Raw genomic sequence first — 25,989 nt, 5'->3', positions numbered from 1 at the left:
AGAAAAACAGACAAGAACACCACGAACAGACAAGAAATGTTAAGGAATCCCTGAAAGAAAATATCAATATAATGAATCAGATTGAGGGACAGCCATAACCCAAAAGCTGCAAAAAACAGGAATCGTTCTGGGGTATTACAAGCTTAGAGGCAATGATCACAAAGAACAAGAGAGCCTTTACACCTCTTGAGAAGTGACTATTTGGGAAAGACTCCAATTTGTATACAAATCTTGGCTCTGGAGAAGTAGGGCAGTGCCCAAGTCACCAGTAAAACTCAGGAGAATCAATTAAGTAACAATGTCCACAAGTAGTTAGCACATGACAGTGTACACTTTCTCAGCTGAACCTTCCACTAAAAAACTCCCTCTGAAAGTTCAGACTCCTCTAACTGCTTACTCATCATATACATGAAATGTATCATAGGCATTTCAAACTTAACAGGTCAAAAACTGAACTCCTTACCCTTTTTGCATACATATTCCTTACACAGCTTTCTCCATCTCAGTTAATGGAAATGCTCTCCTTTCCATGAAGGTCAAGCCAAAAACCCTGGAGCCATCCTTGACTCCCATTTCTGTCACTCCCCACATCTAATCAATCAGCAAATCTTACTGGCTCTATCTGTAAAAGATACACAGACCCCAATTACTTCTCATTATCTAGTCCAACCAAACAGTAACCTAAATTATTGCATCAAGCTCCTAACCACTCACGCCCACACCCTCACTACAATCTAGTATTATAAACACAATAGCCAAAATGATGGTTTTAAACATAGATCATGTCACTCCCACGCTCAAAATGCTTCAATGGCTCTTGTTACCTCTCTGACCTCATCATCTATTACACCCTCACTTCTGTTCCAACCACACTGACTTGCTGTTACTCAAATACGCAAGGCATGACCCTGCCTCAGGAACTTTACACATTGCTGTTACATCTTCCTAAAATGTTCGTCCCCCAGGATATCAAGACTTGCTCCCTCAACTCCAAGTCTTCACCCAAATGTCACCTCTTCAGTGAAGGCTTCCCTGACTACCCTATTTCAAACTTCATCCCCTGTAACACTCTACTCCCCTTTGCTATTTAATCTAAACACATATCCCTATTTAATACAATATATATTCTGTTAATTCATTTTTATTATTGTCTGTCTCCCACCTCACCACACACAAAGGCAGAGACTTTTGTCTGTTTTATTTGCAGTGATATCCCCAGCACCTAGGGACTGACACACAGATGCTTAATAAATTTTGAATTAATAGTTTTTAACAGAGAGGTCTGAATATAAGCAGTCTAGTCCTGAGGCCACATTCTTAACCTCTACCTTATACTATTAAAAAATATACTACACATGGTTATAAAATAATTATACATGTTTAAGGAAATAAAAGTTGATTTTTTTTTCAATGAGCGGGCAACAAGAGACTAACAAAGTGATCAGGCAAATTCAATAAAGAACTAAATAAAAATGAAATTCCCCCCTACCTTGTATTGAAGAAAAGTCAATTCCAGGTGGAAATGTGAAAATAAAATAATAAAATTCCTAGAAGATAATATAAAAGAGTGTCTTCATGAAATGAAGACTTTCTGAATCCTGTTAAAAAAAGTCTTTCCTTACTTTTTTTTTCACAGGATTCAGAAAGTACTAACCATAAAGGAAGAGCTTATTAAACTGGACTACAGTAAAATGAAAACTTCTGTTCATCAAAAGATATCTTAAAAGAATGAAAAGGCAAGACAATAGAATGGAAAGGATACTTAAAAGGAAAAGATATTTGCAACACATGTAAGTGACAAAGAGCTTGTGGTTAGAATATATAAAGAACCCCTACAACTCAATTAGAAAAAAAGAGGAACAACTCAATAAAAAAAAAAAAAAAATGCAGGGCTTCCCTGGTGGCGCAGTGGTTGAGAGTCCACCTGCCGACGCAGGGGACATGGGTTCGTGCCCTGGTCAGGGAAGATCCCACATGCCGCGGAGCGGCTGGGCCCATGAGCCATGGCCGCTGAGCCTGCGCGTCCGGAGCCTGTGCTCCACAGCAGAAGAGGCCACAACAGTGACAGGCCCGCGTATAGTTAAAAAAAAAAAGAAGTGCAGAAGCTTCAAACTGGTATTTCACAGAAGAAAATAACTAAACAGCCATTAATCATATGAAATGATGTTCTACATCTCTAGTCATCAGAGAAAATTCAAATTACAACCACAATGAGATATTACTATACACTCAAAAGAATGACGAAAACTAAAAAAACTGATAGTGTCAAGTGCTGATGAGAAAGTGGAGTAACTGAAAGCCTTAAACACTGCCTGTGGGTGTATAAATTGATAACAACCACTTTGGAAAGTCAAAAGAAGCCACACACAAACGGACACCAGTGTATTATTTTATTCCATGGAGTTCAGAAAAAAAACAATACTAATTTTTATGTTGGAAGTCAAGGTAGTGATTAACTTTGGAAGTTGGCAGTAACTAGAAAGAGGACACAAAGGAGACTACCCCGTTTCTTGATTTAGCTAATGGTCACAGAGAAGTGTTCACTTGTGAAAATTTAGTGAGCTGTGCATCTGGATTGGGCGTTTTTCTGTATGTATATGTCAAAAATAAAATTTTTTTTAAAAAGACTGAGAGTAAAAGAGTTACTTCCAGATACACAAAAATCGAGAGGGTCATACCAACAAACCTTCACTAAATGAACACTAAAGGATGTCCTTCAGAAAGAAGCAAAATGATCCAAGATAGCAGTGTCAAGGGATGGAAGATGAGGGCAGGGAGGAAAGTCAGAGCCAAATTATGAAGGCCCAGCATGCCAAGCTAAGTAATCAGAGATCCACTGGGATCTAGGGAGTTTTTAATAATCAAAGTGATTATTTTGCCTGGACTTCCCCTTCATTTGTTTGCTACCTAAGATTCCTTTAAGACATAGTTCAAGTATTGTTTCAGTAACCAATCTCACTGTGGTCTAACTCTCTTCTGAACTTCTACAGCACCTCTTAGAAGAAGACAGGGTACTTAAGAGTATAGGTCTCAGCTGGCTAGTTGACCGCAGGCTAGACAACTGCAATTAGCAAATTAACTCAAATACACTAGTGTCCACTATCTGTACTATTACTTTTTTAAGTAATCTGTGGGGAAGAGACATATGAAGTTAAAAAACAATAACACTAGAGAGTAGATGAGGGAAACAGCTGGTGGGAAGAGTAAATCCAAGTTTAATTTTGGATATTTCTCTTTTGCTAATATGGTTCCAGAAAAAAAAATCAGTCACATGATGGGTACATAACATAGACATAATATAAGATAAAAAATGTTCATGTCAACATATTTACTACTTTAGTTTTGTTAGGAAATATCAGAATGATGACAGTTCAAATTTCTTAAACATGATCAAACATTGTTAAAGTTTACATTAATAGAAAAACAAAATATTTGCTTTTGCGAATACCTGGAAGGTTTCCATTGTAGTCCACATCTTCTATGCTACATCCCCATTTAATGAGAAGTTGCAGACAGCCAAGCCGCCCATGAAAAGCTGCATAATGCACAGGTTTCCACTCTCTCTTATCAGTCACGCTGGGATCCTAGAGGTAACATTCACAAGGACTCAGTTCTTTTACGTTTTGTAGGGGAAACACTAAGTCTAGCAGCTTAATTCTGCAAATGAGAATTGGAGGCTGTCCTTAAAACTATAAGGCAAACACTAAATATCATAGAAATATTTACTGCAACCACTGATTTGAACATATGAGCTAATAATATACAAATGAAATTATAAAGTCTTTTAAAAAAGAACATAACTAGCCACATAAAAATCGGTTCTTTTTAAAAAGGAACTTAACTAGTCATTTTACTGGTCACAAGTTCCTGACCAATAAAATGAAAGAGATGGATTCAAATGATCAAATATTATCCTTGGGAGCATAACCAAAGAGTTAATGAAAAAATATTTAACTCTTATAAGAAGTTACTTTTTACAGCCACTGGGTAATATTAAAAATAAATATCACAATAAATGAAATTTCTGGAGATATAAATCACTTTCTAAATTAGTGTATGAAATAAGAGTTACCAAACAGGTAAACACACAGCAAGTCAGAAAGATTTACAATCCCTGGTTAAGATGTGTCTGGAAGCTTCAGAATCTTCCCTGTTAAACTCTGAACTAACATGAAGAATTCATAGCCTCTGAAATATTTTGTACCATTAAGCTGTTTTTTTTGTTGTTGTTGATGATTTATCTAAATTATTGCTCCCATGTTTAAAGATAGAAAAGCTAAAGAGAGAGATCAAATTACTTCCTCAAAGTCACATAAGGGATTTACAAAGTCAGGAAGAGATAACCAGACTACCAAATGTTAGTCCATATGATATGGACTGTATGGACTATAGTCCATATCATTATACATTCTCACTTATTAACAGGAATCCCTCACCACTCCACTTCGGAGCATTATTTGTAAAGTGAAAGAATGTCCGTGTGTTGTCGCAAGGTGTAAAGGAGTGCATCCACGATCATCTTGAGCTGCCAGATTAGCTCCATTAATTATAAGAGTCTGAAAGTAGAGACATAAAAATGAGTTTATATGAAGATAGATGTTAAATCATAAATGCAGATGCAGATTATTTAAAGGCAAGGAATTTGTTAACCTATAGCTAAGCTATTATGTAAATTCTTACATGTGTGCTACACACAAAGTGTGAGAAATTCTTAGCTAGTCCTAAGAAAATGCTTGAGATCCTTTTTAACATTGCCTAGGAGACATGTATACCCAATTTCACATTCTGATTTGAGCATGTACATACAATTTATAAAACAAACTTTTCATGAGCACAGATTAACAACCACTAAGTTAAATAATTTAATGCTAAGCTAATAAAATTGAAATTTAAACTTCCTCTATTTCAAAAGCAGAATCTTTTATTAACTGGGTTTTGAATACAATAAAAGGATTTCATTACTAAAGTAACCAGTTCTAACCTCCAAATCAAAATTCTAACGGCATCTGAGGAGATTCCATCTGAATTTACAATTGGCCCAATTTCTGTATATGGGTTATATCATATACACAACACACCCCTTTATATAATATACAGAGTAATTGGTTTAAAAAATTATTAGCAAATATTTTTCAGTTTTATCTCCCTCAGATTTTTTTTCTTTTAACCAGGCTATATTTACCAGCATCTCAGCAAAAGTTTACTTAGTCATAATTCCTCCCAAGAGTTTTAGGAAGAACAGTATCCATGATTTTGCCTGACTCCCATTAACAAACTAGTCAATAATCATCACAAACCATATACTGAGTGCTTACTATGTCACTACAAAGAATATGAAGATATATCAACTTAGGGAATTAGGACACATGTAGAGACAAAGACAATCAACTACACAAAGCAGTCCTTGGTAAGTAACAACTACAAAGTATAGTACCCCAAAGCATCACAAAAGCTCTAAGAATGAAGAGATCACTTTGGGGAACAGAAGGACAATCAAGGGAGAGGGAGTGGGTTAAACTAATGCTTAGAGGAAGGAAAGCAACAAGTAAAGCTTCATTTGACCCTGATATCCCCTTAAGTTACTATTGTATTTGCTCCTTTCTTTCACTGCCTACTTTTCAAATACCTCAATGCCTCGACTTCAAATCCACCTGCAAATTGGGTGCTGTCCCTATCACTGCATAGAAATATAGCCAACCTCTCCCTATAGAGAGTTCGCTAGTTCAATGGCATTTCCTTAAGTGCTATTCCCCTTAGTTTTATTCTGTAAGTGATACTCTGCCTGACTTCAACTTCTTCCTTCATTTGCACAGCGCTAATGGGTCCTGACTCTCTATCTCTCTTTCTCCTCTGAACTCCTTACTCATTTCGCTGCTTCCTCCCATCCCTACTAGTAACATTTTTCACCATTCAATCCTCAGTACTCTGTACTCTTCTCTAAGCTTTATTACTCCTGAAATCTTTGTCACCAGTGTCCTTTTCAACTGCCCTGTCCTTCGGCACCCGAATGACCTATAGGCACCTTAAACTCAACATGGGCCAAAGTTGAACTCAACATCCTTCCTCCCGAACCTCCCCTGCCTTTCAGATGTCCCTATCTATAGTGCCATAATTATCTGTCGTTCTGACTCAAAACCTTACAGTCTCACTACTTTGCCAATGCCTGCTATGCAAGATGTTTTAAATAATTTTCTTTGTTTCCCACTGCCACCAACTAATCTCACCCTCTATGGTTAGTGATAATATCAAAAGTCTCTGATTATTTTGCTTCCAAACACCCTCTTCATCCTACATAATCCTGGATACATCTTGCTAGAATAATTTCCTGAAATATTGTTTTCATTACTACATTCCCCTGTTAATGTCTATGTGCATGTGTGTGTGTATGTATGTATGTGTGTGTATATACATATATATACACATATATACATGTGTATAGTATACATATAAAATTCTCTTTCCTATACAAATGAATCTTTATTCTATTCCTAAGACATTTTACAAGTCTGGCTTTATCTAAACTTAGTTCAGAACAAATCATCTACACTCAGTCAAACTCATATAATGGTATATTCCTTGAACACACTTCATTTTTCCAATTCAAAGATTTCACATAGAATTACGGCATAAAGGTTAATGGGACAAAGTCTGGGTTCAAACCCTGGCTTTGTCACTAACTTAAGCAACAAACTTAACTCTCTGAATCTGTTTCCTAATCTACATGAAGGGAAACTCATAAGATTATTGTATTAAATGAAGTGATGCATGGGAGACGGTGATTGACACATAAAAAGTGCTCAATAAATTAAAATCATTATTTTTATTTGCTCCTGACACCGTCCCTACCTACAATGCTTCTTCACTACTTATCTTTTTAAAATCGACCTATTCTTTTAGGATTAGCTGAAGTTTCATTTCCTCCATTTATGATTCCCTTATCTTCTCTTAAGTTCTACAGTTTTTCTCATCTATACTTTTCATGAGAACCTTACTCAGAGACTGTGATTTGTACTGTTTTGTAACTCACTGAGTAAAGCTACTGTCATTCCCAATAGAATCTCAGGCTTCTTATAGGCAGGGACTGTTTGCTTATATGATTTTGTATTCCTCGAAGCTCCAGTCCATTTCACAACATTGATTAAGTCTATTTACTCTAATAAACTAGATCCTGCCACATATTAATGTATAACTCTGGCCAGAAAATACATTAAATGAGGAATTTTAGGCATGGCAAGCTATAAAGAAGATAATCTGGGCATGACTATGACATCCCTTAAAACAACCCAAACAGATAGCCAACTGCTTTAGAGATAATATAATTTCCGATCTTATACAATCTGTCTGAGTGACAGTTGGTACCAAAATATGAGTCCTGGAATCCAGTAAGTTTTTGTTTAGAACACAGAACTACTAAGTCTATGGGATCAAATTATTAGAATAAAGGCAATAGCCCAACAGAACTATGCTAAAGTAATTAAACTTATTGAATTTTTAAAAAAAGTAACCAAAGTTATTATTACCTGCATGCAAGCATCCTGTCCCCTGATGGCAGCTATGTGAGCTGCTGTCCAACCTCTCATGGTTGCTCGTGAGAGATCAGCTCCATGCCAGAGGAGCCAATGAAGACACTACGTTAAGAAAATACCCATGTTAACCATGTTAGCAGATATTTTTAACATTTTTATATCTTTAAAGTTAGTCTATCATCATGAAATACTACAGCCTGAGAAGCATCATAAGTGAATGAGGGGGCCGGGTATAAGAAAAACAAAAGCACAAGCACAATGATATGGTAACCCACATTTGACCTTACTGTTGGGTAAACAATATGGAGTGGTAGGAGCTATGGCAAACTGGAGACCACATTCCCTGTCCATAAGGTGAAATACTACTCAATTCTAGCCAGTTTTTGCAGTGAGTGAAATGCTGGTCCATATCTTACGTTTGACCAATACTCTGCAAGCCAAACAAAACACATCTGTGGTCAAATTCACTCAACAGCTGCCAATTTACAATCTCTGCCATAGATCTTTAAATGGGTCCAGAAACTTCTGTATCAGAGAAGACACTGTAATTCTGATGATACTTTCTAAGAAAATAAGTGGCATATTAAACAAAGTGAGGGAGTAAAACACATCTTCATTTAAGATTTTTTTTAATTAACTTAAGTCTCAATATAATTCAGTACTAGAGGTCTGTGACGCATATAGTGTTACTCTCTTTATATATTCAAGTTTGTAGATTCTACCTTAAAGAAGTTTCTTTCTTTATAAAAGAATTGATTGTATCATTGGGATACACTGTCACATCAATCATTGTGATATCATTTTTTGAAAAGGCTAATCATTTAGGTATCATTTGCCTGTCATGGAGATTAATGGCCAATAAAATATAGGGAGGGGTAGAGTTGAACCTCACTAATAATCACAGTAAGTCATTCATTTACTCAACAAATATTTATGGAGAACCAACTATATGCTAACACTGTACAGGTACTGGAGAATAAAACCACTGTAAACATTCGTGTACAAGTTATTTATCTCTCCGGGGTAAATATGCAGAAGTGAGATTTCTGGGACACAGGTAAGTATATGTTGTTTAACTTTATAAGAAACTGCCAAACTGTTTTCCAAAGTGACTGTACCATTTTACATTTCTACCAGCAGTGTATGAGAGTTCTAGTCGCTCCATATCCTTGTCAATACTTGGTATTATCATTTCTCTGGGTTATGTTTTTGTTTTTGTTTTGCCATACTAACCGGTGTGTAGTGACACCTAATTGTGGTTTTAATTTGCATTTCCCTAATGGCTAATGATGTTGAACACTTTTTTCATGTGCTCATTATCATCCACACGTCCTCTTTGAGAAAGTGTCTAATGAAGTCATTTGCCCATTTTTAATTGGGTTGTTTTCTTACTACTGAATTGTAAGAGTCTCATATATTCTGGCTACAAGTTCTTAGTCATATTTATGATTTGCAAAGATTCTCTCCAATGTTTTCTTCTAGAAGTTTTAGAAGGTTAAGTTTTACATTTGTTTATCATCTGCTTTCAGTACATTTTTACATATGGTACCAAGTATGAGTTGAGGCTCATTTTCTTACGTATGACTGTCCAACTGTGCCAGCACCATTTAATAAAAATACTCTCTGTTCTCCATTAGATTGCCTCTGCATCTTTGTCAAAAATCAACTGACCAATCAGCAGGTCTTCAGAAATGACTAAGTGAGGAGGTTGGTAAATCCTCCCCGAAGAAGCAATGACAAAGCTAGACAAAGTTGTCAAAAACAACCATTTAGGGAATTCCTTGGTAGTCCAGTGGTTAGGTCTCCAACCTTCCACTGCAGGGGGCACGGGTTTGATCCCTGGTTGGGGAACTAAGATCACACATGCTACGTGGTGTGGCCAAAAAAAAACCATTTAAAGACTCTGGAAGGCATACAACAAAATGAGAAGCATTTATTCAAGAAAAATCTACTGATTCTCAGTTAGAACAGAGAGAGCCCGTGGCAGAGTAGCCTGGGACTACAAGGATCCTTACCCGTAGCGTCATGATGCATAAGTTCTACCCAGGTGGACAGCTCCACTGCCCTGCTGGAGGGACTGAAAAGTCCATGCCCAGGCACATTTTCAAAAACAATTCTAATCCTCAGTGGCAACAATTTAGGAAAGCCAACATCAGAGCTAGCCTGAAGTCATGATACTTGTTGGGGCAAACAACAAAACTAAAAACCACCTAGAAAATTGACAGAAAAATACAAGAAATGAGACCGCCAAAGTGGGCCTTGCTAAGATTCCACTTATCCCTTGTGATATAAAAAGCTGTGTACATGTACAAAGTCACTCATACTCAGGAAAGACTGAAGAGGTCCCAAGTTGGCTAGACATTCTTGGCTAGACATAAGGCCTTGAAAACACAGGGGGAAAAAAAAAAAAAAAAAGCCAGGCTGACTTGTAAACTGCTTGGACTTTGGAAACATTCCCCAAACCACACACAGATCTATCAGCAAAAGATGGACTCCTTACTGGCTCAAGGTATTTAGGCACAACCTCTGATTAATCACTGGCTGATCACTAAGCTATGCTGACCCAGGGGTGACCCCTATGAAGCCAGGCTTAAAAATAAAAACAAGAGGGGAATTTCCTGGCAGTCCAGTGGTTAGGACGCCACGCTCCCACTGCAGGGGGCAAGGGTTCTATCCCTGGTCTGGGAAGATCCCACATGCCGTGGAGCAACTAAGCCCCTGTGCCACAGCTACTGAAGCCCCCATGCCTAGAGCCCATGCTCCGCAACAAGAGAAGCCACCGCAATGAGAAGCCCACGCACCGCAACGAAGAATAGCCCCCACTCGCCACAACCAGAGAAAGCCCGTGCGCAGCAACAAAGACCCAACGCAGGCTAGAATAAATAAATAAATATTAAATAAAAAGGATATATATATATGTATAACTGAGTCACTTTGCTGTACAGCAGAAATTAACACATTGTAGATCAACTATACTTCAATAAAATTTTTTAAAAAAGAATTCTAATATCAAAGTTATTGTGAGGAATAGACAATATACTTTGTCAATACATACCAAAACTCAAGGCACCTAATAAATACTAAGCACTGCAAAAAATAAAATGTCCAGTTTTCAAAATGTCCAAACTAAAAAATTATGAGACATACAAAGAAAACAAGAATGTATAACACATACACAGGAATAAAAAGGAATCGATAGAAACCATCTCTGAGGTACTTCCCTGGCGGTCCAGTGGTTAAGACTCCACACTTCCAATGCAGTGGGCACAGGTCCCATCCCTGGTCAGGGAACAAAGATCCCACATGCCATGAGGTGTGGACAAAAAAGAAAAAAAAGGAAACCATCTCTGAGAGGGCCCAGATGCTCAGCTCAGAAAGACTTCAAAGCAGCTATTACATATAGCTTTAGAGAACTAAAAGAAATTATTTTTTAAAGAATTTATGTTGGGACTTTCCTGTTAGCACAGTGGTTAAAAACCCCCCTGCCAATGCAGGGGGCACCGGTTGGAGCCCTGGTCCAGGAAGATCCCACATGCTGTGGAGCAACTAAGCCTGTGCACCACAACTACTGAGCCCACGTGCCACAACTACTGAAGCCCGCACACCTAGAGCCTGGGCTCCGCAACAAGAGAAGCCACCACAATGAAAAGCCTGCGCACTGCAACAAAGAGTAGCTCCCGCTCGCTGCAACTAGAGAAAGCCCGCATGCAGCAATGAAGACCCAATGCAGCCAAATAAATTAATTAATTTTTAAAAATTTATGTTTAATGAATCAAACAAAAATATGATGACAATGATTCATCAAATAGAAAATAAAGAGACAGAATTTAAAAAAAAAAGAAAATTCTGAAGGTGCAAAGTATATCTGAAATAAAAGTTTACTACAGGGGCTCAAAAGCTGATTTCATCTGACAGGAGAAAAAAAATGAAGTCTAACAAAGCACAATTTTCACCAGCTGTTAATTTAGTGATCATTTTATACTACCAACATAGTACCATGAGTCTTAAGAAATTTCAGAAAGGATAACAAAATGTAAAGGTATTAATGCAGTACTCAAGTAGAGAATTAGGAGATGATCCTCAAATGGGAAAGTAGAAAGTCGCCAAAACCTTTTGATTTAGATTTATTTTTGTTAAAATTTAACAAACATTTCTTGAACAGCTGCTATGCACTATGCTATACAGTAAAAATATAAATTTAATTCAACAAATTCATCAATACAACAAACATTTATTGGGAACCCGCAATGTGACTCTAATATGCCAGACACTATGCTAGATGCTGTGGGAAAAAAGATAAATAAAATCCAAATGGTACCTTCAAAGAGCTCAAAATCTATTGTTTTTATTTTTGTTTTTTTGCGGTACGCGGGCCTCTCACTGTTGTGGCCTCTCCTGTTGCGGAGCACAGGCTCCGGACGCGCAGACTCAGCGGCCATGGCTCACGGGACGAGCCGCTCCGCAGCATGTGGGATCCTCCCGGACCGGGGCACAAACCCGTGTCCCCTGCATCGGCAGGCGGACTCTCAACCACTGCGCCACCAGGGAGGCCCCAAAGAGCTCAAAATCTAACAGAGAGGGACTGCCCTGGTGGTCCTGTGGTTAAGACTCCGTGCTCCCAATTCAGGGGGCCCGGGTTCAATCCCTGGTCAGGGAACTATATCCCGCATGCTGCAACTAAGACCCGGCACAGACAAATAAATAAAAAACAAATAAATAACTATTTTTTTTATAAAAGAATATTAAAAAATATCTAACAGAGAATGCAATTCAATGTGATAAATACAATTTTTTAAATGTGTATAAAATTGAGGGAAAAGTTGCTAGTTGGAGGATACTGAGGGGGGAAACACAGAAGGCCCTGCCAAGTGGGTGCTACCTGACCTGGATTTCAACAAGCTAACCACTGGGAAGAGGTGAGACCAGCCAGATGAAACGGCATGTACACAGTCTATGATAATATGAAACAGTGGACTAGTTTGGGAAATGAGAGTAGTCACCAGTACTGCAACATGAAACAAGTCTGATGGGAGATGAGGTTGGAGAGGTAAGTCTACCATATTAAATAGCTTAAACTTCATCCTACAGGGTATAGAGAGTCACTACAGGGACTTAAGGAAGGTTTTAAGTAATAGCAGATTTTTGTTTTAGAGCAATAATTTTGTATGCCCGTTATGAACTAGAAGTAGACAAGAGAGGAAAGAAGGAAATCAAGTAGCTCTAAGGCAGTGGCTATGAAGGTGTAAAGGACAAATTTGAGAGACAAAGATGGAACAGAATCAACTGACTTAGGGATCAGTTCTCACTACATCAATGTGCATCATGAAGCACTTGACCTAGACAAATGCTGATACTGTGTTTTGCTTCTGTAAAATCCTGACACAACTCAATATGATGCAAAGGACATTAGCCTGGAAAACTAAGAAAGGGAGGGAAAAGAATAACAGTTTAGTTTTAGACCAACTAAATTTAAGATGCCAGTCAGATATGTATGAGCTGTTGATAAGCGCCGGATGCAGAAACCAGAATTCAAATTCTGGAGAGAAAGCGAATCAATGAATTATTATGTAGAAGTGATTAAGCCAAGGAAGTCTAAAAATGGCCTGGAGAGAGAGTGTAAAGTTGAAGAGAGACACCCATTGGCAAAAGCATAAAGAAAACCACTAATTTTAGAGAAGGCAGGGTAGGTTAATCAGAGAAGCTGAAAAGATCCCAGGAAAGAGATGAAATAAATGGTATAGCAACAAGTCCTATCTTATTTCAAATATGGCAGAGTAAAATCAGTATTTCCTCCTCTCTTCAAAATCATTTTAAAAATTTAAAAAAGAGCAAGAAAACCCCATCTTTGATCAAGCTAGGAGATATCTGAAACCACAAAACAGATGGGAAAGCTGCCAAAATATAGATCAAACAGGAATGTGGGAGCAAACACCAGAGAAAATCCCCATGCAGGGCTGCAAGCACAGAAAGACCCGTCAAGGCACATTTCTCCCAGGTGAGAGGAAGCCACTAAAAGGCCAAAGCAAAAACCCCTACAGTTCAAGTGGGGCACACAAACTGGTGCAGAGAGATTCTTTGGACCAGATTTGGTTCCAAAAAGCAGAAAAGCCCAAACAAAGAAATCACACAGAGGAGCCATATTCATGGAAAGCAGACTCTGTTTGTGTGGCAGGGAAAAAAGAGAGTTGCATAGTGAATAGACCTACTGCAGCCTACAGACTGGAGAAATGTAATAGCTAAAATAAGCTCCCCACACACAACCATGAATTGTGAGAAAAATTCCAGTTGGCTTTGCACACAGCCCAAGGATAAGAAGTTGTGCATACAAATGAACTTATCTATGAAACACAAACAGACTCACAGACATAGAGAACAGACTTGTGGTTGCCAAGGGGGAGGGGGGTGGGAGAGGGTGGATTGGGAGTTTGGGATTAGCAGATGCAAACTATTATATACAGAATGGATAAACAACAAGGTCCTACTGTACAGCACAGGGAACTATATTCAATATCCTGTGATACACTATAATGGAAAAGAATATGAAAAATAATATATATACATACGTATAACTGAATCACTTTGCCATACAGCGGAAATTAAGACAACACTGTAAATCAACTATATTTCAATAAAATAAATTAATAAAAAAAGAAGTTGTGCATAACAATATTCACTAAACACTGCTTGTACTAGTGAAAAATTGAAACCAATGAAATATCCATCAATCAAAAAAATCGATAAATTCTGATATTCATCTAAGAATAGACTATTACAACATGGCTGAAAGGAATGAACTAGAGTATATATATGTAACCACGTCGTTAAAATTCAAAAACACATTGTTGAACAAAAAAAGCAAGCTGCAGAATGATACAAATAATATGATGACATTTATATAAAACATGTTCTTTAAAACAGTGATATAATCATATGTAATAACAGCATAAAACATATATGGTAATAATAAACACCAAATTCAGGGTAATAGTTATCTCTGGAGTTGGAAGGAGAGAAATGACACCTGGGAGGGGTGCTCAGGGACTTCAAATGTATCTGTGATACTCCATTTCTTTTCCAAAAATCTGAAGCAACTACAGCAAAAATATTAGGATTTCATACAGCCAGGTATGCATTACGTTATCCTCTGCAAGTTACCCTGTATGCTTGCCTTAGGAACCCAGCTGCCACCCTGTGAGGAAGCACAGACTAACCCACATGTGGGGACCTCACAAAAAGACCCCCGTGGAGAGGGATCAAGGGGCGCAGTCTACAACCAGCATCTACTACCAGATGTCTGCATGAACAAGCCTTCAGAAGATTCCAGCCCTGGCTTTTAAATCTTCTAGGTGGAGCCCCAAACATCATGGAGTAGAGACAAGCTGTCCCTGAAATCCAAATTCTTGGTTCACTCCTGAGCATAAACAAATAGTTATTTTATACCACCAAGTTTTAGGATAACTTATTACTAAGGTAACCAGAACACCCAAATGTTAGACTGAACTGAAAAGAAAAATATTTGTATATAAATGTATAACTGAATCACTCTGCTGTACAGCAGAAATTAACACAACATTGTAAATCAACTATACTTCAATAAAATAAATTTTTTTAAAAAAAGAAAAGAAAAATATTTTCAGTGCCTAGCATAAGGCCTCAGTCCTGTTTGCTAAATTTACAAAACTGTGAACAGCGCTAAACTTACCTCAGTTTAATAACTTATATAGTTTCTTACCTCCAAACTGCCAGAATGTGCTGCCCAATGTAAAGGGGTAAGTTTATGGAGAACGTCAACTTCATTAATGCTGGTACCACGTTCTACTATTTTTGAAAGCTGCTTTACATCTCCAGCGCGTACTGCATCATGTATGCTACCAAAATGCACTTTCTTCCTGGCACCCACTGAAAAACAAAATTGCTTAAAATATATTACAAAACTAAAAAAAGACTAAAGCAACGACTGAATTGAAAGTACAAAATCACTTTGGCTTTCCAAATAATTTACTACAAAGATGTTTGTGATTAACATCTTAATCTGACTTCAATTTCAGCTCTAATATGTAAAGAGCACGGACGTTGTCACCCCCATCCATACAGGAAAAAAGCAGAACAAACAAAGTCAACAACTTTTCTTGCACTCATCAAAGAATTGAGGTCTCGGGGCAAACGGCCACCCTGAATTTGGAGAGACAGGCAAATACAGAGAAACGCAGTCAAGTTCAGCTTACCTGGAGCAGAAGTCACTAGAACCATAAGCTTCTAAAAGCACTTAAATAGTAATTTTGACAAATTGCTGGGGACTGGGTATGTAGTAGCCTAACAGTAAGAAACTCCTCGGGGCCATAGTCTTAGGAGGTCCCCTCATTTTCATAGATTTTACCTTCAAAACGCCACCAGGTTATCACTGTGAAAAACCAAGAAAAATCACTTCATGTCTTTGGTAAAGGGGGAGAGAGGTAACCATTTTGAAATCTGCCCAGCTATTCTCTGTAACAAAGGCCTACTCTCCAGTGAAAAAGACTTTACCAGAACCTTATCTCACATAGGCAGATATATTTTACTAATATTTTTCATATCTTCCTCATATGTCCTACACTAAGAAAGGAATGGCAGGTCACAATTTTTACTTCATACATTCTAGCGTCTTATATTTTATAATATAATGTTCCAAACATCAAGACTGGATTGTCAGCCTTACTGTACCGTGAAATATTTTAATGTGCATTGTGAACCAGAAGTAATAAAAGTATCTAAGCACGAACAGACAGTTGTTGGAGAAGGAAGAAGTAAATAGTTCAATCAAAGCATTTCCTAAACCAAACAAACAGGCACAATTCCTGAACTCAAATTGTTTTGAAAAGAACTCACCAACACCTCTGGCAGATAATCTATGCAGCCTTGTATTACTATTTATATCTATGTATATGTCCTCTCTCCACAATTAGCATGTTAATTTCTTGACAGCTGAAATCATTTCTTATACCAACCCTTAGCAAAATGCTATGCATTTTACTCAAAAGTCCTTTGAGCATGTACCATATGCCAGGCACTATGATAACACAATGAATAGACATGAATTTAAGACATTTTCTTTCCACTGACACTTTAAAATCTATTGGGATAAATTCGATGAAATCGAAAACCTGACAGTAACATCCTAAGAGATTACAGGTAAAATAAAGCAAGTCTTTGAAGAACAATTAAGATCTATGCATACTGGAAAGAGAGTAAGGAAGCACCCCGAGAAAACCAAACCACTTGGTAAATGTTTAATGATGTTAATCCCCTAGGTCAGACCTTCATTACTCTCCTTTATGTTTGTTTTTTTATATTTTGGCCATGCCGTAAGGCATGTGGGGTCTTAGCTCCTCGACCAGGGATCGAACCCGTGCCCCATGCAGTGGAAGCACGGAGTCTTAACCACTGGACCTCCAGGGCCTTCCATTATTCTCCTTTAAATTAGTACTGCAAATGACGTTCTACCCACCCTAATACATTTTATACAGGGACGCTCTAATCCATCGTATACAAGGACACTATTCTGATCACTTCATTCCTCCACTCTGAACTGCTTCTGGTTATCCACTGCTAGTCTAGAGAACCAAATCCAAGCCCTCAGTATGACAGTCTATGCCCTCCCATAATTTGGCTCCATCTAATTTGACAGCCTTTTTTCTCACCACATTCCGTTCCAATTTATTCATTCATCCACCCATCTATCCACTCAACATTAATCTGGTATCTACCATAAGGATAAAAAGATAAGACATGATCTCTATCCTCAAGGGACTCACAGAGATATACAAACACAATTACAAAACAATGTAGTAAGAGCAATGACAGAAATATTCATAAGAAGTTATGAAAGCACAGAAGACTTCTAACTTAGCTAGGGTAGGACGGAAGGAGAGCAGAAAAAGATTCCTAGAGAAGGTAACACCTAAGATGAATCTTCAAGGATTAGCAGGAATTTGCCAGGTGAAATGGATGTGGGGAAAGGCATCCTGGACAGGTCAAGAAACTATAAAAATACCCACCCTATTGTTGAAGCATAAAGTGGAAGGAAAAGAGGCTAGAATTAGACAAGAGGCAGGCTGTGCTGGAACTTGCTGAACTTGAGCAGAGTGGGGAGTCATTGAGGGATTTTAAGCAGAAGAATAAGAATGATCTGATTTGTAATGCTTTGTATATGGCTGGCTGCAGTAAGGCGAATTCATTGAGCAAAGCGCAAGAGTATAGACTCAAGGAGACCATGTAGGAAGATATCTACAGTAGTCTACACCAGAGAGGTTGAGACCCTCAACCAAGTGAATGGCAGTAGGAACAGAAAAGGAGACAGATTCAACATGTATTAAGGAAGCAGGATGAATTGAACTTGGATGGATATAGTGGGTGAAATAAGGGAAAAGTAACGGGACAACTCCAAGGTGTCTGGCTTAGTTACATAAGTGGTGTACTGCCACTGAGACAGCGAACACGAAAGGACAGAGAGGGCATATGAATACAAAATTATATTCTGAATGTGTTGATCTTGAGGTGCCCATGGAAGAGTTCCAGAAAGGAGTTGTACATATGAGTCTACAGCTCCAGTGAGAGGCCTGGAGTTGAGTTCTCAGTGTTAGCTGTGTCTCAGTATTAGGCAGCTTTTTCTGATCCCCAACCTCACCCTATACTGGAGCCAACGGCTCTCTATTCTTCTTTATAGCATTCATCACACCAGTAATTACTTGTTGAGTATTCATCTTCCCCACTAGAAGGAAGGAATGTGCCTGTCTTCTTTGCTTACGTATCCTTAAGACAAAGCACATAATAGGCACTCAATAAATATTTACTGGATGACTGAATGAATAACAGATTCCGGGGTCGTCACTAGGGTTGAAGCCATAGTACATGACAAGGAAAAAAACACTAATAATGGCACTATCAAAGGGAAAAAGCAACGTTTTAAAAAGAGGATAGAAGAAAATTCAGGGTAGATAAGTAGATAGATAGGTAGGTAGGTAGATAGATAGATAGATAGAGTCAGCAGAGTGGAAGGAAGAAAATGAGATAAGTCTAACATTATCTCCAGAGTCAAATACTGCAGAGACGGTAGAACTTAAAAGGGTCCATACATTTTAACAAGAGTTGATGTCAGCTGGGAACGAAGTCTCAGGAATGCGCGCAGATAGAAAAATAAAAAAGGAAGTAAAGCTGAAATGAGGAAGGATGGGGGCCAGGTGAGCAGCTCTGTGACCTACTGAAAACAGATCAATTAAGGGAAATGAGGAGTGACAGGTGAGAAAGGGAACTGCCAGAAGGGGCGAAGCTCCTGTGAGCTGAAGTGAGAAAAGGAGTGTGGCAGAGATGAGGGCCAGTGAAGTAATCTGACTCACACGGGGTCGCAGTCTCCGTGCAGAAGGTGAAGGGGCCTGAACCGGACACCCCGGGCATGGTGCGACCCCTCGGACTCCGGGGAGGAGTCGAGTCCAGGCCCCTGCTGCTGCGGCGGTCTTCGCTCGCTGTCACCCACGAGCCAGTGCAGCAGCGGCTGTCTTCCTCGTCGTCGCTAGGCCCGGGGACGCCGTCCTCCGTCGTTCTCTCCCAGGAGCCCCGGCAGCGGGAACCTTCGTCTTCGCTTTCTCTCTCCCAGAAGCGGCGGCGCCTGGCGTCTTCGCTGACGCTCACGACGGAGGAGTCGCTGGCCACGTAGCCGCGGTCTTCATTCACCCCCTCCTCCCAGGAACTGCTGAGGCTGCGGCCGCCATCCACACTTCCGCCCGCCCAAGAGCCACTGAGGCGGCGGCTGTGGTCGTCACTGCCTCTCTCCCCAGAGTCGCTGGTTCGGGGACCCCGGAGCTCCCTGACTCCCTCCCAAGTCCCACTGAGATGGAGGCCGCGGTCTTCTCTGACCGTTCCCCCGGAGTCACTAGTGGGGTGGCTTCCGACTTCACTTAAACTCACGTCGCTGCTGCGGTCTCCCCTTACTCTCTCCCAAGAGTTGCTGGGACGGTGGCCACGGTCTCCCCTGACTCTCTCCTGAGAGACACTGCGACGGTGGCCCAGGTCTTCACTGACCCTTCTTGAGTCATTGCGGGAGAAGCGGACGTCTTCACTTGCTCTTCCCGTCGGTACCCTGCAGCGGTGGTCGCTGCCTTCACGGATTCCTTCCCTGTCTTCGCTACGACTAAAGCCCTGGCCTTCGCTAACTCTTTCCCTGGATTGGTCGCCGCGATGGCCGTGCAGGCCGTTTATCCTCCACACGCGATGGCTGGTGCGGCGGCCGCCGTCTTCGGTTGCTACTCCCCGCGATTCACTGTGGCGGCGGCCGCCGTCGGCGAGTACCCTCTCCTCTAAGTCGCTTTCCAGCGTCCCGACTCCAGCCGTTGCAGCGATGGTGGAGCCGTCGCCTTGGAAATGAGTAAACTTCCGGCGTGCTGCGGTCATTTCCGCTCCCTCGCGGTCGTGCGTCACTTCCGGCTTCCCTGCAAATTTTTGTTTGTTTGTTTGTTTTTTGTTTTTTGTTTTTTAACCTCTAAGCTTCTTCTCTAGAGATTGTGGAATGGACCGGTTTTCGATGAAGTTCCGCTCGGTCTCACATTCAGCCTGTCTAGGCCCCGCCTCTATAACGGCCTGGCATAGGTCGCGCCCGCCGTGGCTCGGCGACGCACGTGGAGACTCCAGGACTGCAGTCGATGTAGGTGACCTGCGTGTGTGCCTCGGGCCGGGCAGGGCCTTTTATCCTCGGCAAACCGAGTGTCATTTTTCAGTGCTGGTTGGAGCATTGGAGAAAATATATTCTTACCCTATCATTTCATAAGTATGGACAAAAGACCTAACGGAGGAGTTAGCAGCTGCAGCGCTATCATTGTTGCGTGTTACTACTGCCAGGCTCTTTGATAATCGCTTGGTACTAATTCTCACACTAATTTTGTAAGGTAGGTGTTATCCCCATTTTACAGGTGAGGAGATTCAAGGTATCAGTAATTTGCTAAGATCCAACAGCAGGTAAGTTGTGAAGCCAGTATAAAAACAGGTCATCAGTCAAAAGGCTGCACCAGGTCTCCTGACTCCAAGGTTCCTTTCACTGTAAAATGTTTACTTTCAACATTTTGGCCCAGATCTTTTTCTGCAAGCCTACTGCATAACGTGTATTCTTCCATTCATATTTATAGCAAATATATGGGTCAGGTCTTGTGCTAGCAGCTGAAAATACAGAAATTAGAATTCTCTGCCCTCCAAGGGCATCACCCACCTTGATTCTCCTTTTACCCTGTTTTTTCCTATCCTTTTGCCACAGGTTTTGTTTAGTGAACACAGCTGGCAAATTCCCCCGACCCTACCTTTCCTCTCTTGAAATACAGTAAATGCCTTTCTTTAACTTCCATGGCCTCTTGTAACATTAATAACTTCCATTTGTTGAGTTCTTACGATGAATCTGGCACTGTACTAAGCGCTTTATATTAGTTTTTCTGTTTAATCCTTCACCTAACCTACCAAGATAGTATTACTGTTCCTTACTACAGTTAGAGAAGTACAGCACCAAAGTTAATTGCCTGAGGGTACACAGCTAGTAAGTATTAAGTCCTCGCATTAGGTTTCCAACCTAGATCTTTGATTTTGCTGTGCATACTCCTCGAAATCTCTTGAATTCCCACATCCTTTATTAGACCACTTATCATACTGTATTACAATTACCTGTTTAACAGGTGGTTCTCACCCCTACCCCCCAGGGACTCTGACCTTCTGGAAGGTGGAAACTGTATCATTATTCATCATGGCATTCCTAACATTTAGAATACTTAGTTGAAGGGAAGGAATTACTAACTGTTGTGTGGGTAAGTGGGTTGATGGTTGGTTGATTGTCTGGTGGATGAACTGATAGATTGAAAGTAAAATTTTTCAGGGACTTTGCTGGTGGTCCAATGGTTAAGACTCTGCACTTCCACTGCAGGGGGCATGGGTTTGATCCCTGGTCGGGGAACTGAGATGCTGCATGCTGCTTGGCGTGGCCAAAAGAAAAGTAAGAAAAGTAAAATTTTTCAGTTGGAAAGGAATTTGGGATTAGTCAGCCCAATGCCCTCATTTTTGGAAATGGGGCAACTGAGGCCTATTGTCTTACCAGACATCTATTGAGTTATTAATATGGGCCAGTTTTTATGCTAAATGATTTGCAAATAGTCTTAATCTGTATTATTATTTCTATTTTTACAGGTGAAGAAATCAAGATTTGGCCAAGATCCCATAACTAGGTGGTGGGGAGTTGGAACCCACTATGACTGAACTCCAAATTAATACAGTGTTTGTAGCCACTTATATAATAATGGTAAAGGCATTACTTTTTTGCTCTGTTGTATGGATAAACACACTGAGGCTGAGGGAATGAGGCAGCACACTCTTAAAGGATACACACTTGGTGGAAAGGATCAGAAAAGGAAACAGAAACATAGAGAAGCAGAAAAAGTAAAATCTCCCAAAATAAACTTGAAAGGAATTAAAAATAAAAGCAGAAGTTAAAGAAATAGAAAATAAAATTGATCATAATAGTAGCTGATGTTCAAAAAGAACAATAAACAGACAGCAAATCTGAGGAAGAAGAAGAGAGAAAACAATATCAGAAGCAAAGGGAACACATTACAGATATTAGGGACTTTGAAAACAAGTGAATTATTTAGTGTAACCTTATAATCTTGAAAATTGACTTGGACATTTTTTTTTTTTTTTTTTGCGGTACGCGGGCCTCTCACTGCTGTGGCCTCTCCCGTTGCGGAGCACAGGCTCCAGACGCGCAGGCTCAGCGGCCATGGCTCACAGGCCCAGCCCCTCTGTGGCATGTGGGATCCTCCCGGACCAGGACACGAACCCGTGTCCCCTGCATTGGCAGGCGGACTCTCAACCACTGCGCCACCAGGGAAGCCCAGACTTGGACAATTTTTAGGAAAATATAAATTTTTTAAAAATTGGCTGAAGAGTTAGAAAACGTTAATAAACTGATAATTATAAAAGAATGCCTGGGCTTCCCTGGTGGTGCAGTGGTTAAGAATCTGCCTGCCGGGCTTCCCTGGTGGCGCAGTGGTTGAGAGTCCACCTGCCAATGCAGGGGACACGGGTTTGAGCCCTGGGCCACGAAGATCCCACATGCCGTGGAGCAACTAAGCCCGTGCATCACAACTACTGATCCTGTGCTCTAGAGCCCGTGAGCCACAACTACTGAGCCCGTGTGCCACAACTACTGAAGCCTGCACGCCTATAGCCCGTGCTCCGCAATGAGAGAAGCCACAATGAGAAGCTCGTGCACCACAATGAAGAGTAGCCCCCACTCGCCGCAACTAGAGAAAGCCCGTGAGCAGCAACAAAGACCCAACGCAGCCAAAAATAAATAAATAAAATTAAAAAAAAATTCAATTAAAAAAAAAGAATTATGTGGGCCAATAGCGATTAAGAGGCTAAGAAAAGCACACTGGTTTTGGCAAGGAGTCATTGATAATATTCAGGAGAGCAATTTTAATGAAATAGGCAAGATGTAAAAACCAGATTGCACGGGATTTCGAGGTAAGTGAGGGACTGACTATGAAGGAAGTTTCTCAAGTGAAACAGGTTTCAGAACACACTGAAGTGGGCATCTCAGCATTCCAGAGACTCAAAACCCTTTTAAGTAGGAAGCTTATGGTTACAATGAGTAAAATTGGCTAGTCCTCCATCTCTACCTCAATTTTTCCAAAGTGGGGTGATAAGTCAGGTTGTTCCTCTAATCCCCTGTAAACCAGCTCTTTCATCTAGTTCTAGAGGAGGGAGTAGGACCAACTCCAGGACAAGAATTAAGTGGATTTTGGTAACCGTCTCTACTCTTTTCTGCCTATAGACCCTCTTACTTCCCAAGCATTCTTTCTTTCCCTTTGGTGCTCACCTCTAATCCCTCACTGGGGCACCCCATGGGTGCATTTTTGCTCTTATTCTTTAACTTGCTCTTCCCCACCTGCCCAACAAAGTGTTCATTATTTCAGAGAGCTGACCCCATATAAGAGTAGGAGGAAACTTCCTACTCCTACAGTAGAAGTTCAGGCCTTTCTTGACACTAGTCTGATTTTCCATTTCTACCTCCAGATTACCTCTTTAGTCAGCTAAACCTTTCCATTTGTAGACATGCTTAGATGCCTCCTTATATCTTCCTGAATGTTTTGTATAACCCCCTCGAAGCATTTGTTAGATGTTAAATAGGCTGTAAAGAAAGACAGCCAGGAAAATATAACTAGAATCTAAAATTGTTTATTTTAGGTTAAACTATTCTGTGAGAATCTTTTTTTTCTTTTTTTAATATTGAAATATAGTGAAATATATGTAAGTCTCAGGTGTACCACAGTGATTCACAATTTTTAAGGGCTATAATCCATTTATAGTTATTATAAAATATGGGCTAGATTCCCTGTGCTGTACAATATATCCTTGTAGCTTATTTATTTTCTACATAGCAGTTTGTACCTCTTGATCCCCTACTCCTATCTTGCCCCTCCCCCTTCACTCTGGTAACTGCTAGTTCTCTATATTTGTGAGTCATTTTCTTTTTTGTTATATTCACTAGTTTATTTTTTAGATTCCACATATAGTGATATCACAGTACTTATTAAATTTTTAATATATATAATAATTAGGTCCTTATTTTTCTCCCCAAAGCTTATTTTATTTTGAGCTGAATAACAAATTCCTTTGTAGTATTTAATGGAACCTAAAAGTTGGATGTTTAAAAATAGGTAAATTATGTTGAAATCAGAGAACATTGTAAATAGGGTATGAACAATGAAATTTGTAGATTTTAATACAATATTCCTTTTATTTCTTCTCACAAACTTCAACTCTTATTTCAAAAGACAGTATTCCAGGGACTTCCCTGGCGATCCAGTGGTTAGTGGTTAAGACTGCGCGTTTACACTGCGTGAGTTCGATCCCTGGTCAGGGAACTAACGTCCACATGCTGCACAGTGTGGCCAAAAAAAACAAGACAATATTCCAGCTTCCCTGAGGCTTCCTTTAGCTTCCTTTAGCTTTCTTTGCTATACTCTTTTGTGTAGAATAATGGTTCTAGTTCCTAATGGTATGTGTTTACTACTTTTCCATTTTTTTAGGGGGCTAAAATTAGGTGTTGCTGATTTCTAGGTCAGTTGTCAGATCTGGCCATTTATTATAACAGAATTAACTATGGAGTTTTTTTAAATTGGGATGTAATTGACATAAAACATTAGCTTTGGTGTTTAAAAAGCTATGGAGCTTCTTAAATATTAGAGGTGTCTCTGAATGAGAATCTACTAAATAAGACTCTCGAGATAAGCAATCTCTTCTTAGCATTCACTGTGATTCTAATGCACAGCCAAATTGGGGGGCACACTTCTAAATCAATACCCAACATCTACATCAAACAAAAACTAGGAATCTCAATTTCAACTGCAAATACCTATGAACATCTCAGAGAAATACTGTCCCTCCGCCACTCCAACTAAATCCTTTTGTGCTATTGATAGTATCTCCTTCTAGCTCCGAGACTGACTTATCAGTCATCTGTTTTCAATCTTTCTCCAACAAGTTCCTTTTAAACCTAAGTGCTAACATCTCTATTTGTTCAACTACAATTAAATCTCTCCAGTTAAATTTCAGAGATGAGCAGCTTTTATTATTTTGTCCCCTCTCTCCCATACTCAACTCTTCTTCAGTCAATAGGGGATACGTCTTAATTTTTCCGTATTTCGTAACTTTGCTGACTACCTATTTAAAAAAATTTTTTTCCCATTGCTAGTTTTATTTTACTTCTTTACTTGTGCTTATTTCTCACCTCCCCACCTATAAGTCTTTAAATGTTTCCCAAATACCCTTAGTACACTTGTAGGTTTGAATGTTGCCTTCCTCTTGATTGTGACATACTTTTAATCATTTGGTAAAAGCTATGATGGTCTTCCCCAAAAAAGGCACAACAGGAAGTTTTGCCTACATTTTTAGATTCAGACCCCAGCATTTCTTCCATATTGTTCATGTATATTCATATGTTGGGGCATCACATAATGTGTTTCTCTCTCTCAAATTCAGTGGACACGTTTTCTCACTCGACCTCTCTGTAGCATTTGCTAATCTCTTTAAATTTTTATTCACTTGATTCTTTAAAAACAAAGGCCAGGGCTTCCCTGGTGGCGCAGTGGTTGAGAGTCCGCCCGCCGATGCAGGGGACACGGGTTCGTGCCCCGGTCCGGGAAGATGCCGCATGCCGCAGAGCGTATGGGCCCGTGAGCCATGGCCGCTGAGCCTGCGCGTCCAGAGCCTGTGCTCCGCAACGGGAAAGGCCACAACAGTGAGAGGCCTGCGTACCGCAAAAAAAAAAAAAAAAAAAAAGGCCAACCTTAGATGCATAAAGGATATCACCTCTGTTTAAAATTTCTAGTGGCTGCTGTGGTCATCAGTATGATACACAGTCCTCAGCATGACCAAGAAGACTCGTTCTATTCAA

At 39.8% G+C, this 25,989-nt stretch overlaps 1 protein-coding gene across 9 annotated transcripts in view; it reads right to left on the bottom strand.

Moving 5' to 3' along the window:
* ANKRD42 (ankyrin repeat domain 42) overlaps positions 1-19,964 on the bottom strand; it is an 85,023-nt gene extending 65,059 nt beyond the window's left edge. For 8 of the 9 annotated variants that reach the window (XR_010946219.1, XM_067750530.1, XM_067750529.1 and 5 more), the window contains exons 1-5: positions 18,899-19,964; positions 15,259-15,425; positions 7,521-7,628; positions 4,437-4,556; positions 3,449-3,584 (exon numbers count right to left, since the gene is read on the bottom strand). Coding sequence is in view for 7 of the 9 variants with exons in the window: in XM_067750530.1 (XP_067606631.1) it covers positions 3,449-3,584; positions 4,437-4,556; positions 7,521-7,628; positions 15,259-15,425; positions 18,899-19,949 (1,582 nt within the window). In the remaining 2 variants the exon portion in view is untranslated. Of the gene's footprint in view, positions 1-463; positions 623-3,448; positions 3,585-4,436; positions 4,557-7,520; positions 7,629-15,258; positions 15,426-18,898 lie in introns of all 9 variants that reach the window. The other variant, XR_010946220.1, reaches the window with a different exon arrangement.
* Positions 19,965-25,989: the final 6,025 nt, after the last annotated feature.

This window comes from Pseudorca crassidens, chromosome 9 (assembly GCF_039906515.1).
Source record: "Pseudorca crassidens isolate mPseCra1 chromosome 9, mPseCra1.hap1, whole genome shotgun sequence".
In the NCBI taxonomy this organism is placed as follows: domain Eukaryota; kingdom Metazoa; phylum Chordata; class Mammalia; order Artiodactyla; family Delphinidae; genus Pseudorca; species Pseudorca crassidens.
Note: the sequence above shows the minus strand (reverse complement) of the source record. Positions and strands in the feature narration are given on the sequence as shown.